General features: G+C 44.4%; 1 protein-coding gene across 50 annotated transcripts in view; it reads right to left on the bottom strand.

Annotated features, from left to right (window-relative positions):
- LOC110497999 (homeodomain-interacting protein kinase 2) overlaps positions 1 to 18,281 on the bottom strand; it is a 124,391-nt gene that overhangs the window by 11,191 nt on the left and 94,919 nt on the right. For 29 of the 50 annotated variants that reach the window (XM_036957254.2, XM_090209993.1, XM_036957222.2 and 26 more), the window contains exons 7-11: positions 17,949 to 18,111; positions 10,835 to 11,057; positions 9,754 to 9,875; positions 5,457 to 5,587; positions 4,322 to 4,513 (exon numbers count right to left, since the gene is read on the bottom strand). In XM_036957254.2, coding sequence (XP_036813149.1) covers positions 4,322 to 4,513; positions 5,457 to 5,587; positions 9,754 to 9,875; positions 10,835 to 11,057; positions 17,949 to 18,111 — 831 coding nt within the window. The remainder of the gene's footprint in view (positions 1 to 4,321; positions 4,514 to 5,456; positions 5,588 to 9,753; positions 9,876 to 10,834; positions 11,058 to 17,948; positions 18,112 to 18,281) is intronic. The other 21 variants (XM_090210000.1, XM_036957262.2, XM_090210140.1 and 18 more) reach the window with 1 other exon arrangement.

Genomic DNA, 18,281 nt, shown 5'->3' with positions numbered 1-18,281 from the left:
TGGCACCTACTACTACAACCTAATACTAAGTGGCACCTATCACTACAACCTAATACTAGGTGGCACCTACCACTACAACCTAATACTAGGTGGCACCTACCGCTACAACCTAATACTAGGTGGCACCTACTGCTACAACATAATACTAGGTGGCACCTACTACAACAACCTAATACTAAGTGGCACCTACTACTACAAACTAATACTAGGTGGCACCTACTACAACAACCTAATACTAAGTGGCACCTACTACTACAAACTAATACTAGGTGGCACCTACTACTACAACCTAATACTAAGTGGCACCTATCACTACAACCTAATACTAGGTGGCACCTACCACGACAACCTAATACTAGGTGGCACCTACCAGTACAACCTAATACTAGGTGTCACCTACTACAACAACCTAATACTAAGTGGCACCTACTACTACAAACTAATACTAGGTGGCACCTACTACTACAACCTAATACTAAGTGGCACCTATCACTACAACCTAATACTAGGTGGCACCTACCACTACAACCTAATACTAGGTGGCACCTACCACTACAACCTAATACTAGGTGGCACCTACTGCTACAACATAATACTAGGTGGCACCTACCAGTACAACCTAATACTAGGTGGCACCTATCACTACAACCTAATACTAGGTGGCACCTACCACTACAACCTAATACTAGGTGGCACCTATCACTACAACCTAATACTAGGTGGCACCTACCACTACAACCTAATACTAAGTGGCACCTACAGCTACAACCTAATACTAGGTGGCACCTACTGCTACAACATAATACTAGGTGGCACCTACCAGTACAACCTAATACTAGGTGGCACCTACCACTACAACCTAATACTAGGTGGCACCTACCACTACAACCTAATACTAGGTGGCACCTACCACTACAACCTAATACTAGGTGGCACCTACCAGTACAACCTAATACTAGGTGGCACCTACTATTACAACCTAATACTAGGTGGCACCTACAACGACAACCTAATACTGGTGGCACCTACTACTACAACCTAATACTAGGTGGCACCTACTACTACAACCTAATACTAGGTGGCACCTACCACTACAACCTAATACTAGGTGGCACCTACTACTACAACCTAATACTAGGTGGCACCTACTACTACAACCTAATAGTAGGTGGCACCTACCACTACAACCTAATACTAGGTGGCACCTACCACTACAGCCTAATACTAGGTGGCACCTAATAGTACAACCTAATACTAGGTGGCACATACTACTACAACCTAATACTAGGTGGCACCTACTACTACAACCTAATAATACAGTGCCTTGCGAAAGTATTCGGCCCCCTTGAACTTTGCGACCTTTTGCCACATTTCAGGCTTCAAACATAAAGATATAAAACTGTATTTTTTTGTGAAGAATCAACAACAAGTGGGACACAATCATGAAGTGGAACGACATTTATTGGAAATGTCAAACTTTTTTAACAAATCAAAAACTGAAAAATTGGGCGTGGAAAATTATTCAGCCCCTTTACTTTCAGTGCAGCAAACTCTCTCCAGAAGTTCAGTGAGGATCTCTGAATGATCCAATGTTGACCTAAATGACTAATGATGATAAATACAATCCACCTGTGTGTAATCAAGTCTCCGTATAAATGCACCTGCACTGTGATAGTCTCAGAGGTCCGTTAAAAGCGCAGAGAGCATCATGAAGAACAAGGAACACACCAGGCAGGTCCGAGATACTGTTGTGAAGAAGTTTAAAGCCGGATTTGGATACAAAAAGATTTCCCAAGCTTTAAACATCCCAAGGAGCACTGTGCAAGCGATAATATTGAAATGGAAGGAGTATCAGACCACTGCAAATCTACCAAGATCTGGCCGTCCCTCTAAACTTTCAGCTCATACAAGGAGAAGACTGATCAGAGATGCAGCCAAGAGGCCCATGATCACTCTGGATGAACTGCAGAGATCTACAGCTGAGGTGGGAGACTCTGTCCATAGGACAACAATCAGTCGTATATTGCACAAATCTGGCCTTTATGGAAGAGTGGCAAGAAGAAAGCCATTTCTTAAAGATATCCATAAAAAGTGTCGTTTAAAGTTTGCCACAAGCCACCTGGGAGACACACCAAACATGTGGAAGAAGGTGCTCTGGTCAGATGAAACCAAAATTGAACTTTTTGGCAACAATGCAAAACGTTATGTTTGGCGTAAAAGCAACACTGCTCATCATCCTGAACACACCATCCCCACTGTCAAACATGGTGGTGGCAGCATCATGGTTTGGGCCTGCTTTTCTTCAGCAGGGACAGGGAAGATGGTTAAAATTGATGGGAAGATGGATGGAGCCAAATACAGGGCCATTCTGGAAGAAAACCTGATGGAGTCTGCAAAAGACCTGAGACTGGGACGGAGATTTGTCTTCCAACAAGACAATGATCCAAAACATAAAGCAAAATCTACAATGGAATGGTTCAAAAATAAACATATCCAGGTGTTAGAATGGCCAAGTCAAAGTCCAGACCTGAATCCAATCGAGAATCTGTGGAAAGAACTGAAAACTGCTGTTCACAAATGCTCTCCATCCAACCTCACTGAGCTCGAGCTGTTTTGCAAGGAGGAATGGGAAAAAATGTCAGTCTCTCGATGTGCAAAACTGATAGAGACCCCAAGCGACTTACAGCTGTAATCGCAGCAAAAGGTGGCGCTACAAAGTATTAACTTAAGGGGGCTGAATAATTTTGTACGCCCAATTTTTCAGTTTTTGATTTGTTAAAAAAGTTTGAAATATCCAATAAATGTCGTTCCACTTCATGATTGTGTCCCACTTGTTGTTGATTCTTCACAAAAAAATACAGTTTTATATCTTTATGTTTGAAGCCTGAAATGTGGCAAAAGGTCGCAAAGTTCAAGGGGGCCGAATACTTTCGCAAGGCACTGTAGGTGGCACCTACTAGTACAACCTAATACTAGGTGGCACCTACTACTATAACCTAATACTAGGTGGCACCTACTAGTACATACAGAGTAACAATACCGAAGACAGACACTGCCCAGGTAACAGCTGACAGATTATTTGAATTTATTTTTGTTTCACTTTCAACTTGGAGCTGGCTATTGTGTTCTGATTGGTTTAAGGTTGAAAGCCTCCAGCGCCGGTTGAAATAGAATATTCATAGTGAATCAGGAAAGACAGGGGGATTGTAGGTGATGTTCAGATCTAAAGAGATCCTAGTTGATCCTAGTTGTGTAGGAGATCCTAGATGTTTAGGAGGTCCTAGTTGTTTAGGAGGTCCTAGTTGTTTAGGAGGTCCTGGTTGTTTAGGAGGTCCTAGTTGTGTAGGAGGTCCTAGTTGTGTAGGAGTTCCTGGTTGTTTTAGGATGTCCTGGTTGTGTAGGAGGTCTTAGTTGTGTAGGTGGTCCTGGTTGTTTAGGAGGTCCTAGTTGTTTAGGAGGTCCTAGTTGTGTAGGAGGTCTTAGTTGTGTAGGTGGTCCTGGTTGTTTAGGAGATCCTGGTTGTTTAGGAGGTCCTAGTTGTTTAGGAGGTCCTAGTTGTGTGCGAGATCCTAGTTGTTTAGGAGGTCCTAGTTGTTTAGGAGGTCCTAGTTGTGTAGGAGGTCCTAGTTGTGTAGGAGGTCCTGGTTGTTTAGGAGGTCCTAGTTGTGTAGGAGGTCCTAGTTGTTTAGGAGGTCCTAGTTGTGTAGGAGGTCCTAGTTGTTTAGGAGGTCCTAGTTGTGTAGGAGGTCCTAGTTGTGTAGGAGGTCCTAGTTGTTTAGGAGGTCCTAGTTGTTTAGGAGATCTTAGTTGTGTAGGAGGTCCTAGTTGTGTAGGAGGTCCTAGTTGTATAGGAGGGTCTAGTTGTGTAGGCGGTCCTAGTTGTTTAGTGGGTCCTGGTTGTTTAGGAGATCCTGGTTGTTTAGGAGGTCCTAGTTGTTTAGGAGGTCCTAGTTGTGTGCGAGATCCTAGTTGTTTAGGAGGTCCTAGTTGTTTAGTGGGTCCTAGTTGTTTAGGAGATCCTAGTTGTGTAGGAGGTCCTAGTTGTTTAGGAGGTCCTAGTTGTTTAGGAGGTCCTAGTTGTTTAGGAGGTCCTAGTTGTGTTGGAGGTTCTAGTTGTGTAGGAGGTCCTAGTTGTTTAGGAGGTCCTAGTTGTGTTGGAGGTCCTAGTTGTGTAGGAGGTCCTAGTTGTGTAGGAGGTCCTAGTTGTTTAGGAGGTCCTAGTTGTGTTGGAGGTTCTAGTTGTGTAGGAGGTCCTAGTTGTTTAGGAGGTCCTAGTTGTTTAGGAGGTCCTAGTTGTGTTGGAGGTTCTAGTTATGCTTACCTGGCAGTCATATGATGCTGCTTGTTCTTTTTGGAAGAGGAGTTGTTGTTATTGGTTGACGGTTGCCTCATCACATGGGCCACGCCCACATTGAGAGGCTGGTTGTGGTTGGATGGGAGGGTGACGTGGCCAGCCAGCAGCGCCGGCTGTTGCATGATGGGATTGTAATGGCCGCCGTGTGGGTGAGAATTCCTGGAACACAACAGAATGTCCCATCACTACACTGAACCTGTATTTTATATTATTATATCTGACCTTGCCCCATTTTCATGTCTAACTACATATCTATAACTGCACATGAGTACATACTGCTTCACATATGGGACTAGAGTTGGGTGGCAGCAGTCACCGCGTGAGACAGAGGGGAGAAAAGAGAGCGAGAGGAATAAAGAGAGCGGGAGCGAATGCAGCTGTAGAGGGATAGTTCTGCAGAGGAAGTGCGACACTTTCCCAATCATCTTTGTGGGGATGAGAGAGAGAAGAGAGCGAGAGAGCGAGAGAGAGAGAGAGAGAGAGAGAGAGAGAGAGAGAGAGAGAGAACCACCCTGTCCTTAGACGGACACTGCTAAATTAACCTGCATGCAGACACACACACACTCATATACCTGCATCCAGCTTACATATCCTCATTGTGACACGCCGTGCCTGGGATGATGTCCTTACATACATCTCATCCCTCTAAAGTAAATGTGCTCTTATAAAAACCCCGCTGTTCACTTCTAGACTCTGATTCATGGCAGCCCTCTGAGTGCCTGTCACAAGGCAATGCTCTTCTGTCAATCAGGACACTGCTGTGCTGGTCCTTTCTGAACTTGTTATACATCCAAACCTGCCCATGTTAACCAGGCCTTTATACACAATTGGACAATGAAACTAGCCTGGAATGTTAAGTGATACACTCTGTTAATCATGGTGAAACGGAGCATATCAAATTGGTTTGCAGGCTACAATGAAACTGAATCACCTTTGTCATTTGGCATCACATACAGCTAGATATTCCAGGCTTATACTGTACACATTTGGTACGTTTGACCAAGTCTAATCTTTAATGTCTTCTCTGGTCCTATAGGATTTGATTTGTTATGGTAGTGCTTATAAGACTTTGGTTACATAAGGAGGAGAGCATGTTCCTTACCTCCAGTTAGCCAGGGGCTGGGAGGCCGTCATGGAGTCAGGGATGACGGTGGCGTGCTGGACTGAGGTGTGGGTGAGCTGCTGCCAGGCGGGGGGGAGGAGGATCTGCTGGGTGCCATTGGGCCAGGCCTGCTGGGGGGAGAGAAAAAGAGCAAACGGGGAGAAGAGGTCAGTCACAGAATTAAATACAACACTATTTATATTATATTGTATTTCTCTTGTATCTCTATGGGATCATCTGTCACCTAACAACCTTGTATGTCAATTATGTAAGGTACACTTTAATGTAGACAAAGAATGCTACCTAAATAAAAGAGGCGTTGTTTTTGTATCTCTCATTGTTTTAATTCCAGAGATGATGAAGGCATGGGGGAACAAGGGGAAATAATTGAAAGTGTAATAAAAGTTAAGAAATCCTTGTAAAAACACAAAACAGCCAATGGATTGCAGGTACAAGCAGAACAACTGGCCAGTGTGTCAAGTCCTGACCGTAGTTCCTTTTTTATGTTTCTGTTTTCCGTTTCTGTGTTTGCACCATACGGGAGGGACTGTTTCGATTTTAATTTCTTTCCTGCACTTTGTTCTTTTGGTATTTTCTCGTGTTCTGAGTTATTAAAGGTATCATGGACACGTACCACGCTGCATTTTGGTCCGAACCTTCTTGGTCCGATCCTTCCTGGTCCGATCTTTCTTGACGGGCGGCTCTGGCAGCTCTGGACAGACGGGCGGCTCTGGCAGCTCCGGACAGATGGGCGGTTCTGGCTGCTCCAGACAGACGGGAGAACCTGGAGTGAGGAGACGGAGAGACAGCCTGGTGCGTCTCCTCCCTCCAGGTTCTCCCGTCTGTCTGGAGCTGCCAGAGCCGCCCGTCTGTCCGGAGCTGCCAGAGCTGCCCGCCTGTCCGGAGCTGCCAGAGACGCCCGTCAGTCAGGAGCTGCCAGAGACACCCGTCAGTCAGGAGCTGCCGGAGTCGCCCTTCACTCCGGCGCCGCCCGTCTATTCGGGGCCCGCTGCAAGGGTCCCCATTCCGAGGTCGGCGCTCCAAAGTGGGGTCCACGCCTCCGCGGACAGATGCCCACCCAGACCCTTCCCTATGGGTTTAGGTTTTGCCGGAGTCCACACTTTTGGGGGGGGGGGGGGGGGGGGTACTGTCACGTCCTGTTTTCCGTTTCTGTGTTTGCACCATACGGGAGGGACTGTTTCGATTTTCATTTCTTTCCCTCACTTTGTTCTTTTGGTATTTTCTCGTGTTCTGAGTTATTAAAGGTATCATGGACACGTACCACGCTGCATTTTGGTCCGATCCTTCTTATTCCTCATCAGAAGAGGAAGACAATTGTTACACAGTGTTACAATAGGCTAGTTAAACAAAGCCAGCTGAACTATCTGGCCTTGTCAGCAGTACACATCAACAGAGTGCAGATAACTCAGCAAACCAATATTGGTTCTGTGAACTCTGTGAGTTCTGCAAATGTTCTCATAATACAAAAACTGTCCAGTCGTGAATGTTAGTAGAAAACATTCGCCTGTTGATGCAAGAATATTCCTAGAACACATTTAATCTGTTCTTCATATGTTCCCAGAATGTTTCATTAGGTTGTGGGAACAGTCTGGTGGGAACATTGTGGGGGAATCAGAAAATATATGTGCGGATGATTCTACAATGTTTATTTTAGGGTGCAAAGAACATTGTTACAAGAATGTTCCCAGAATACATTGTGTATTTTTTTTAAAGGTTCCCAGGATGTTTATTTGGGTTGTGGGAACATTGTGGAATTTTCTTGGAGTGTTTTTGGGATGTTATCATCCTAATGTTAGATAAAACTCTAACTAGAACTTAATGGGAATCTTAGTTAATGTTCTGGGAATGTTCCCAGTTTGCTGGGAAGACTTTGGATGTATAGTAAAGATATGTTGCCTCTCCCCTCCTGGTCCCTGTGCTGATGTGTTTGGCATTATCCAAATCACCTCCGATTTTAATTACATTCACATCAAGGCCCATTCAGGGCTGCTGTGAAAGGAGCTGCTTTGTATTGCTGGTGCAGAATGCAGGGAGTTGGCAGGCATAATATGCCCCGAGTCAGAGATGGGTCTGTGTGTCTGTGTGTGTGTATGTGTGCACATGAACGTGTGTGTGTGTTTGTGTGTGTCTGTGTATGCAGCCCTAATAGTTTAATGCAGCTCTATTGATTAGCACTTTAATGTGGGGTATAATTAATTTTTCCTTTAAATAGTGTTTGCATATTCTATTTCCTTCGGCAGTGTCAGTATATTGCAGCACATAGCACAGCACACACAGAAGACAAAGCACTCCATCTTAGGCCTACATCTGCGCTGGGCTTATACAGAGTACAAAGCCTACCTATCACGATGTTATACAATGTACCTGTTATACTCTACTGATAGAAAACGCTTGTAGGGTTTAACCATGTATGACCGCTAGCTTGTGGGAGTGGAATTGTTTTGTCTGAGGTATGTTGGGAGAGAGAATTAACTTAAAATAAAAACAGTCAATGGGTGAAGAGGGAGGGAGGCATCTTTAGGTCAGCAAAACAAGACCGGGATGTGGATTGATAAAGGACACAGGCACAGCCAATAGAAAGGCATGAAAACTGGCCAATAGAAGACAACCTAAGCCACATACAGACTCCCTTTACATCTCCCATGGTTATATTCACATCTCAGGTCTTTTTATCAACACGCCAAAACCATTAAGAGCCACCAATAATTCCATCTCCTCCTCTCCTCCATCTATCTCTCCAAACATCCTGCTCCATCCATTCCTGGCACTCAGCATTGCTCTGTCGCCGGACGTCTGTGTTGTGTAATCGGCCTGTCTGCTCTGAAATGGTAAACAGGTTAGCAGCCCTTTTTCTTTTCTTCTCAGGACCCATTGCCCCAGTAATCAGAGGCGTTATCTTGCTCCCCACAGCCAACCTCTTCTCCCCGGGTGAAAACCCTTTGTCACCTCGGGGCTCTGAAAGCCCTGGCTCTCACTCCCCAATTGTTTCCAAATTTTCTGCATTCCTGCTCCAGATAAAGGTCTTGCCTTGCTGCCTGGCTGGCGGGACTGGCTGACTGGGGCCCTCCTCCACACTCAGCACCACCCAGCCCCACCTCTGCTCTATAGACGCCTGGGTCGAGGGTGGGCTGCGGCTGCAAAGAGGCCTGGAGGCTAAAGCCCCAAACACCCATTAGAGACCTCCCAAAGCAGAGGGAATGAAGGATTCAGATCCTCTACATCCATTTATTGGGTGTACTGCTGCTCGACTACATCATCCCTGTGTTTAATATGTGTGCAGCGTGACAGAGGATTCTTTAATGAATCAAATCTGCCAGGATACAGTGTGTCAGTAGACCATAACACAGTAATAGGATGATACTTACACAATAAACTCTTATGTTCATGAACTGTAACATTTTCAATATTGTCTTGTTCCACCATCATACCTTTACTTGGGGCTTTGCACTGTATCATAATTAATATACTGTGAACTATTTTGTGAATGCTTCTGTTGAGACAGTTTTTCCTCAAGTATTGCATTTATGCTACACAGTGAATGCTATAGGGCACAGGGTAACCTTGTAGCCGAGCAAACCCCTCAAACCCTTCCAAGCCTTTCCAAATCTGTCCCTCTCCTCTGAGGCCTATCATTTCAGAGCGCCTGACTTGGAAGCAGCCCTGAAGCTAATCACCATTCGGTATCTGACTGATTAGTCTTCCACACAGTTCAGAGAGCCTCGCTAGCTGCCTACTGCATGATTAACTATAGATAAGGGAAGCCTTCTGACACCTGGGACTTTACAGGGATATTAAAGCTCTTATGGACATTTCTAGAAACCAGAGGGAGAGGTGTCCTACTACTCTACAACTCTACTTTAATGCTCAACTATACTGGAGGAATAATGCATGGCTGTGTTATTTCAAGGAGGGAGGAGGACACTGGAACCAGGGTTTAACTCACTCAGTCAAAACAAGTGCCTGCAGGGGCAGAGGGATCACAAGAACACCCTGATTGACTCCCCGGCTTGATCAAAGGCTAGCCTGTTATAGAAAAGGATACAGAGGTAAAACCTTTTCCAAAGTAGCTTCCATGACCAAATCATACAAACTACCCTGTTAGTCATAGCCATGTGTGTTTAGGTATGAATGTCTCCCAGTAAATAGAATAGGTTCTGTGTTTTGTGATCCAGCAAAACAAAGATGAGATATCATTATGAGTTCAGGAGATGCAAACAAGGGACTATATGTGGACCCCCTAATCTCCATGACGACGGACTGAGTCACTACTTCCTACCTGTGTCAACAGGCCTGGCTGGATCTGCAGGGGCTGGGTGCCGGGGGCCTGCGTCACTATGGGAACGGCGTTATCCATCCGCACAGAGTAGCCCGTGTGTTTGGACGGGGAAGCCTGCATACCTGAGAACACACAACACAAAGGTCAACAACAACAACAACACAGAGGTGGTCAACAACAACACAGAGGAGGTCAACAACAACAACACAGAGGAGGTCAACAACAACACAGGGGAGGTCAACAACAACAACACAGAGGAGGTCAACAACACTATGCTTCACACAAAAAAGACCTGCACCTTGGGAGAAACAATGATGTCAAAATTGTTATAGAAAAAACATCATTTAAACTAGTTGTTTGACATCTCAATAATGAAACTGCACTAAATTACTGATTCAACTTGAAAACAAAAAGGTAGTCATGGCAATATAAATTAAATCCCAATAAACCCTTGGCTGAGTGGAGCAAACTGTCTAATAATGGAAATTCTTATATGCTGTTTCACATAAATCAAACAAAAATAATGTTTTTTTCAATCTTAACAACATAAACAGAGATCAGACAAAAGCGGTGCTGTAAAAAGCATAAATCAGAGATATGACTAATTAGCTCATAAACATATCGTAGCATCTCGTTTCGAACATGAAGACTGTCATTGCCTTGGGGGGTCAGTGGAAGGCTTACAGAGTCATTGTAGTGCAGTTCCAGATCACAGCTTCATAAGCCCTTCTCTCATCAGGAGAAAACTGAACTCGCTGGTGCCAGACAGGGCTGATCTACTCTACTGAAACTGACTAAGCCTTAGACCTGACTATAGAAAGGCATATAGGTGCCCTTTTTAATTAATTCATTTAGCATTTATGTATACAGGTGATCCCGTTGCAATCTGTTATCTTTCTGATATTTTTTAAAAGTAAACCTGTTCCAAGATGGCATGAAATAATCACTCATTACAGATGCCTTACCACTGATACAGGATCAGATATTTGTTCACCCCCAATGGTTGAGGGAAAGAGTAATCTGATCCTAGATCTGTGGCCTTGTTACACAGCATACACTGTGTTAGTCTAAAGCCTCTTACCTTGGAAGCCAGGTTGGCAGACGATGAGGGCCTGCTGGAAGGGGTCAGGCCGGGCAGCACAGAGCTGAGGGGCCACAGGATGTAGGGGCATGCTCCTCTGTGCCACGGCAGCCATGGAGGCCGCTGAGGGCTGGTAGAGTGCAGATCGGTAGTTTAATATGGAGACATCGGGGTTGCCAAGGGAAAGGGTGGTACTGGTGGTGGAGGGAGCCAGGTTGGTGGCCTAAAGGAATGACGGGATCAAAACGCAAAGCCATAAGGAGATGTTCAGTGGTGGTGGTAAGGTCATGAGGGTTGTTGGGAGACGGGATAGAATCATTAATCAGAAAATAATATTGTCAGTCGTTGTTTTGTTTTTAAACCCCTTTATTTCCCAACTTTATGGTATCCAATTGGTAGTTATAGTCTTGTCTCATCGCTGCAACTCCCGTATGGACTCGGGAGAGGCAAAGGTGGAGAGCCGTGCGTCCTCTGAAACACAACCCTGCCAAGCCACACTGCTTCTTGACACAATGCCCATTAACCCGGAAGCCATCCGCACCAATGTGTCGGAGGAAACACCGTACACCTGGCGACTGTGTCAGCATGCACTGTGCCCGGCCCGCCACAGGAGTCGTTATTGCACGATGGGACAAGGACATCCCTGCAGCCAAACCTGGATGACGCTGGGCCAATTGGTCTCCCGGTCATGACCGGCTGAGACAGAGCCTGGACTCAAACCCAGAATCTCTACCAGCACAGCTAGCACTGTGATGCAGTGCCTTAGACCACTGGGCCACTCGGGAGGCCTGTCAATCATTTAATGACATAAACAGTACATTGAGCCACAGGGGCTTAATTTGTCCATACTGCACATATACAGTGTTAGAGCCGCTACATGTATGCATGTCAGAATAGATTCTGTCTATATGTATTTGTACACAGCTAAATATCCAGAGTACTGATCTAGGACCGCAGTGGAGAAGGTGAAAAGCTTAAAGTTCCTCTGTGTACACATCACTGACAATCTGAAATGGTCCACCCTGTTGCGCAACAGCTTCTCTTCAACATCAGGAGGCTGAATGAATTCAGCTTGGCCCTTAAGACCCTCACAAACTTTGACAGATACACAATTGAGAGCATCCTGTCGGGCTGTATCACCGCCTGGTGCGGCAACTGCACAGCCCGCAATCGAGGGCTCTCCACCCGAGCCACGACCTGTTTACCACGCTACCATCCAGACGGCCTGTTCACCCCGCTACCATCCAGAAGGCCTGTTCACCCCGCTACCATCCAGAAGGCCTGTTCACCCCGCTACCATCCAGAAGGCCTGTTCACCCCGCTACCATCCAGAAGGCCTGTTCCCCCTGCTACCATCCAGAAGGCCTGTTCACCCTGTTACCATCCAGAAGGCCTGTTCACCCTGCTACCATCCTGAAGGCCTGTTCACCCCGCTACCATCCAGAAGGCCTGTTCACCCTGCTACCATCCAGAAGGCCTGTTCACCCTGCTACCATCCAGAAGGCCTGTTCACCCCGCTACCATCCAGAAGGCCTGTTCGCCTTGCTACCATCCAGAAGGTTATGTCTTGAGATGTTGCTTAATTTTCCTACCTCATGATGTCATCTATTTGTGAAATGCACCAGTTCCTCCTACAGCAAAGCACCCCCACAACATGATGCTGCCACCCCCGTGCTTCACGATTGGGATGGTGTTCTTCGGCTTGCAAGCCTCCCTCCTCCAAATATAATGATGGTCATTATGGCCAAACAGTTCTATTTTTGTTTCATCAGACCAGAGGACATTTCTCCAAAAGGTTGTTTTTTTATGGCGGTTTTGGAGCAGTGGCTTCTTCCTTGCTGAGCAGCCTTTCAGGTTCTGTCAATATAGGACTCGTTTGACTGTGGATATAGATTATTTTGTACCTGTTTCCTCCAGCATCTTCACAAGGTCCTTTGCTGTTGTTCTGGGATTGATTTACACTTTTCACACCAAGGTGTGTTAATCTCTAGGAGACAGAACGTGTCTCCTTCCTGAGCGATATGACGGCTGCGTGGTCCTATGGTGTTTATACTTGCGCACTATTGTTTGTACAGATGAACGTGGTACCTTCAGGCGTTTGGAAATTGCTCCCAAGGATGAACCAGACTTGTGGAGGTCTACAATTTTTTTTCTGAGGTCTTGACTGATTTCTTTTGATTTTCTCATGATGTCAAGCAAAGAGGCACTGAGTCTGAAATACATCCACAGGTGCACCTCCAATTGAATCAAATGATGTCAATTAGCCTATCAGAAGCTTCTAAAGCCATGACATAATTTTCTGGAATTTCCCAAGCTGTTTAAAGGCACAGTCAGCATTTCACTGCACCCGCAATAACATCTGCTAAATACAGTGCCTTGCGAAAGTATTCGGCCCCCTTGAACTTTGTGACCTTTTGCCACATTTCAGGCTTCAAACATAAAGATATAAAACTGTATTTTTTTGTGAAGAATCAACAACAAGTGGGACACAATCATGAAGTGGAACAACATTTATTGGATATTTCAAACTTTTTTAACAAATCAAAAACTGAAAAATTGGGCGTGCAAAATTATTCAGCCCCGTTAAGTTAATACTTTGTAGCGCCACCTTTTGCAGCGATTACAGCTGTAAGTCACTTGGGGTATGTCTCTATCAGTTTTGCACATCGAGAGACAGACATTTTTTCCCATTCCTCCTTGCAAAACAGCTCGAGCTCAGTGAGGTTGGATGGAGAGCATTTGTGAACAGCAGTTTTCAGTTCTTTCCACAGATTCTCGATTGGATTCAGGTCTGGACTTTGACTTGGCCATTCTAACACCTGGATATGTTTATTTTTGAACCATTCCATTGTAGATTTTGCTTTATGTTTTGGATCATTGTCTTGTTGGAAGACAAATCTCCGTCCCAGTCTCAGGTCTTTTGCAGACTCCATCAGGTTTTCTTCCAGAATGGTCCTGTATTTGGCTCCATCCATCTTCCCATCAATTTTAACCATCTTCCCTGTCCCTGCTGAAGAAAAGCAGGCCCAAACAATGATGCTGCCACCACCATGTTTGACAGTGGGGATGGTGTGTTCAGCTGTGTTGCTTTTACGCCAAACATAACGTTTTGCATTGTTGCCAAAAAGTTCAATTTTGGTTTCATCTGACCAGAGCACCTTCTTCCACATGTTTGGTGTGCCCCAGGTGGCTTGTGGCAAACTTTAAACGACACTTTTTATGGATATCTTTAAGAAATGGCTTTCTTCTTGCCACTCTTCCATAAAGGCCAGATTTGTGCAATATACAACTGATTGTTGTCCTATGGACAGAGTCTCCCACCTCAGCTGTAGATCTCTGCAGTTCATCCAGAGTGATCATGGGCCTCTTGGCTGCATCTCTGATCAGTCTTCTCCTTGTATGAGCTGAAAGTTTAGAGGGACGGCCAGGTCTTGGTAGATTTGCAGTGGTCTGATACTCCTTCCATTTCAATATTATCGCTTGCACAGTGCTCCTTGGGATGTTTAAAGCTTGGGAAATCTTTTTGTATCCAAATCCGGCTTTAAACTTCTTCACAACAGTATCTCGGACCTGCCTTGTTCTTCATGATGCTCTCTGCGCTTTTGACGGACCTCTGAGACTATCACAGTGCAGGTGCATTTATACGGAGACTTGGTTACACACAGGTGGATTGTATTTATCATCATTAGTCATTTAGGTCAACATTGGATCATTCAGAGATCCTCACTGAACTTCTGGAGAGAGTTTGCTGCACTGAAAGTAAAGGGGCTGAATAATTTTGCACGCCCAATTTTTCAGTTTTTGATTTGTTAAAAAAGTTTGAAATATCCAATAAATGTCGTTCCACTTCATGATTGTGTCCCACTTGTTGTTGATTCTTCACAAAAAAATACAGTTTTATATCTTTATGTTTGAAGCCTGAAATGTGGCAAAAGGTCGCAAAGTTCAAGGGGGCCGAATACTTTCGCAAGGCACTGTATGTGTATGTGACCAATCAAATTTGACTTGATTTGACCAGGTCCTCTTTGTCCACATTATCTTATTCATTATGACATAAAATTCAAAACTGATCCCAGATCAACACTCTCAGACACTTTGTGAATATGGGCCATGGTAAGGTTAGATGAAAAGGCGATATGGAGACGAGTGACAGCGATCCTTTTCCCTCCAGTCTTTCTCTTAGCTACACAACAATATGTCTGAATGCACCCAAATCATCCTGGACCCAGTACTCAAGACAAGCAATTATCTCTGAGAAGGGTCAACATAGAGAGAGGCTTCCTAAGTGACAAAGAATCATGCTTATTTAATGTTTTCAATATTGAAATGTTGCTTAACAGTCTAATGATGAGTAGTTAAGGGGCAAACTGACATTTTGTCTCTCGACTTCCCTAGCTTGACTCCACATCGCTATCCTTATTTAGCAGCCATATTTCTAAGGTGTCAGGCACTTGAAATATACGCTGTAAAACTTGTGCCGTATTTATTAGGGTAAACCATGGCAAACTAATATTCTTGTTGGATAAGTTTAGGTAGTCCCTCCCTGTTTCAGTCCATTTTTCTTCCGTTTAGTGCCTCAAGAATACTACCCTGGGCATGGGGAGACCATCAATGAGGCCTAAGTAAGGCTTAAAGATGGCCTTGATATGAACAAATGCTTTTAAAGACACACAGTGCGCTCAAGTCTTAAATCAAATCAAATGTATTCGACAACACCCAAACTAATTACTGTCTTTTCATTAAGCCTGCGTGGTTGAAAATTCAGAGACGGCATGTTCATTTTTCATTTTGCACTTCTTAGCGAGCTCGATGAGCACCGTTGGAGATAATCAATATGCCAGTGTGGGATTCATCATGCACAACAACGAGAGAGCCTGCAAACAAATAAACTCTAAGACGTTTAAACGTTCCACCATCTAAATAAATCACTAACGTAGCACTGCCTATATCGCCCTGAACCAAGGCGCTCGGAGAAAACATTACGTTAATCCATTTAAATTCTATAGTGAAGTCTAGTTTTACCTCATTCTGCACAGAGTGGGTTCTGTAACAGTCAATATAGTATGTTTGGTGATAAAGAACACCTATTTGTAAAATGTTGGTAGAAATGTTACACATAGGGAGGTTCAGGACCTCTCTACTGTACAGTGCCTTGCGAAAGTATTCGGCCCCCTTGAACTTTGCAACCTTTTGCCACATTTCAGGCTTCAAACATAAAGATATAAAACTGTATTTTTTTGTGAAGAATCAACAACAAGTGGGACACAATCATGAAGTGGAACGACATTTATTGGATATTTCAAACTTTTTTAACAAATCAAAAACTGAAAAATTGGGCGTGCAAAATTATTCAGCCCCTTTACTTTCAGTGCAGCAAACTCTCTCCAGAAGTTCAGTGAGGATCTCTGAATGATCCAATGTTGACCTAAATGACTAATGATGATAAATACAATCCACCTGTGTGTAACCAAGTCTCCGTATAAATGCACCTGCACTGTGATAGTCTCAGAGGTCCGTCAAAAGCGCAGAGAGCATCATGAAGAACAAGGCAGGTCCGAGATACTGTTGTGAAGAAGTTTAAAGCCGGATTTGGATACAAAAAGATTTCCCAAGCTTTAAACATCCCAAGGAGCACTGTGCAAGCGATAATATTGAAATGGAAGGAGTATCAGACCACTGCAAATCTACCAAGACCTGGCCGTCCCTCTAAACTTTCAGCTCATACAAGGAGAAGACTGATCAGAGAGGCAGCCAAGAGGCCCATGATCACTCTGGATGAACTGCAGAGATCTACAGCTGAGGTGGGAGACTCTGTCCATAGGACAACAATCAGTCATATATTGCACAAATCTGGCCTTTATGGAAGAGTGGCAAGAAGAAAGCCATTTCTTAAAGATATCCATAAAAAGTGTCGTTTAAAGTTTGCCACAAGCCACCTGGGAGACACACCAAACATGTGGAAGAAGGTGCTCTGGTCAGATGAAACCAAAATTGAACTTTTTGGCAACAATGCAAAACGTTATGTTTGGCGTAAAAGCAACACAGCTGAACACACCATCCACACTGTCAAACATGGTGGTGGCAGCATCATGGTTTGGGCCTGCTTTTCTTCAGCAGGGACAGGGAAGATGGTTAAAATTGATGGGAAGATGGATGGAGCCAAATACAGGACCATTCTGGAAGAAAACCTGATGGAGTCTGCGAAAGACCTGAGACTGGGACGGAGATTTGTCTTCCAACAAGACAATGATCCAAAACATAAAGCAAAATCTACAATGGAATGGTTCAAAAATAAACATATCCAGGTGTTAGAATGGCCAAGTCAAAGTCCAGACCTGAATCCAATCGAGAATCTGTGGAAAGAACTGAAAACTGCTGTTCACAAATGCTCACTGAGCTCGAGCTGTTTTGCAAGGAGGAATGGGAAAAAATGTCAGTCTCTCGATGTGCAAAACTGATAGAGACATACCCCAAGCGACTTACAGCTGTAATCGCAGCAAAAGGTGGCGCTACAAAGTATTAACTTAAGGGGGCTGAATAATTTTGCACGCCCAATTTTTCAGTTTTTGATTTGTTAAAAAAGTTTGAAATATCCAATAAATGTCGTTCCACTTCATGATTGTGTCCCACTTGTTGTTGATTCTTCACAAAAAAAATACAGTTTTATATCTTTATGTTTGAAGCCTGAAATGTGGCAAAAGGTCGCAAAGTTCAAGGGGGCCGAATACTTTCGCAAGGCACTGTATGTGTAACATCATAGTAAAATAGAGGGTTGTATTGCAAAAGGAAATAGCAAAAGGGCATTATACTGAGAAAGAGGTTAATCTGTGGACATCGGAGGGTTAAGATCAGAATGAATGGTGGATTGGCCACTGTGGCTGAAACTCTAGCGCTTAGTTATTTAACTACAGGTACTGTAGATGTTAGCGAAAGAGCTGTAAGTAGCAGTATAAGTATTGCTGTCTGTTAGTTTACTCCAATTAGGGTAGGGATGGTAGGGTCAGGGGGAGAAATGTATAGAAACAAATATATAAAAAGAACACTGTTGGTACAACCTGGGTATGAATGGTGAGGAGTGTGTTGAGTAAAACCATCAACACTGTGTGGTAGGTACCTGGTTGTGCACAGTGTTGAGCTGGTTGTTGAAGGTCATGGTAAGGTTGGTAGAGGTGCTGGGGGCCACGTGGGTGATGAAAGGGGTCTTGCTCTGGTTGACTGTGTCGTACATGCCCACACGACGCTTACAGATGTCCATGTTCTGGAAGCAGGACTTGACACTGTGAAGAGAGGGAGGGGGAGAGAGGAAGGGAGGGGGAGGGAGGGAGAACGGGAGAGAGAGAGAGGGAGAGAGAGTTACATGTGCACCAGTTAAATATTTATCAGTTATGACTTTCTCCAGATAATCTGTTCCTCCCAGCTAACAGCTAACTGTCTAAATGAGAAATGT

This window comes from Oncorhynchus mykiss, chromosome 2 (assembly GCF_057628025.1).
Source record: "Oncorhynchus mykiss isolate SJ-2025 chromosome 2, ASM5762802v1, whole genome shotgun sequence".
In the NCBI taxonomy this organism is placed as follows: domain Eukaryota; kingdom Metazoa; phylum Chordata; class Actinopteri; order Salmoniformes; family Salmonidae; genus Oncorhynchus; species Oncorhynchus mykiss.
This window is presented reverse-complemented; position numbering and strand designations above follow the sequence as displayed.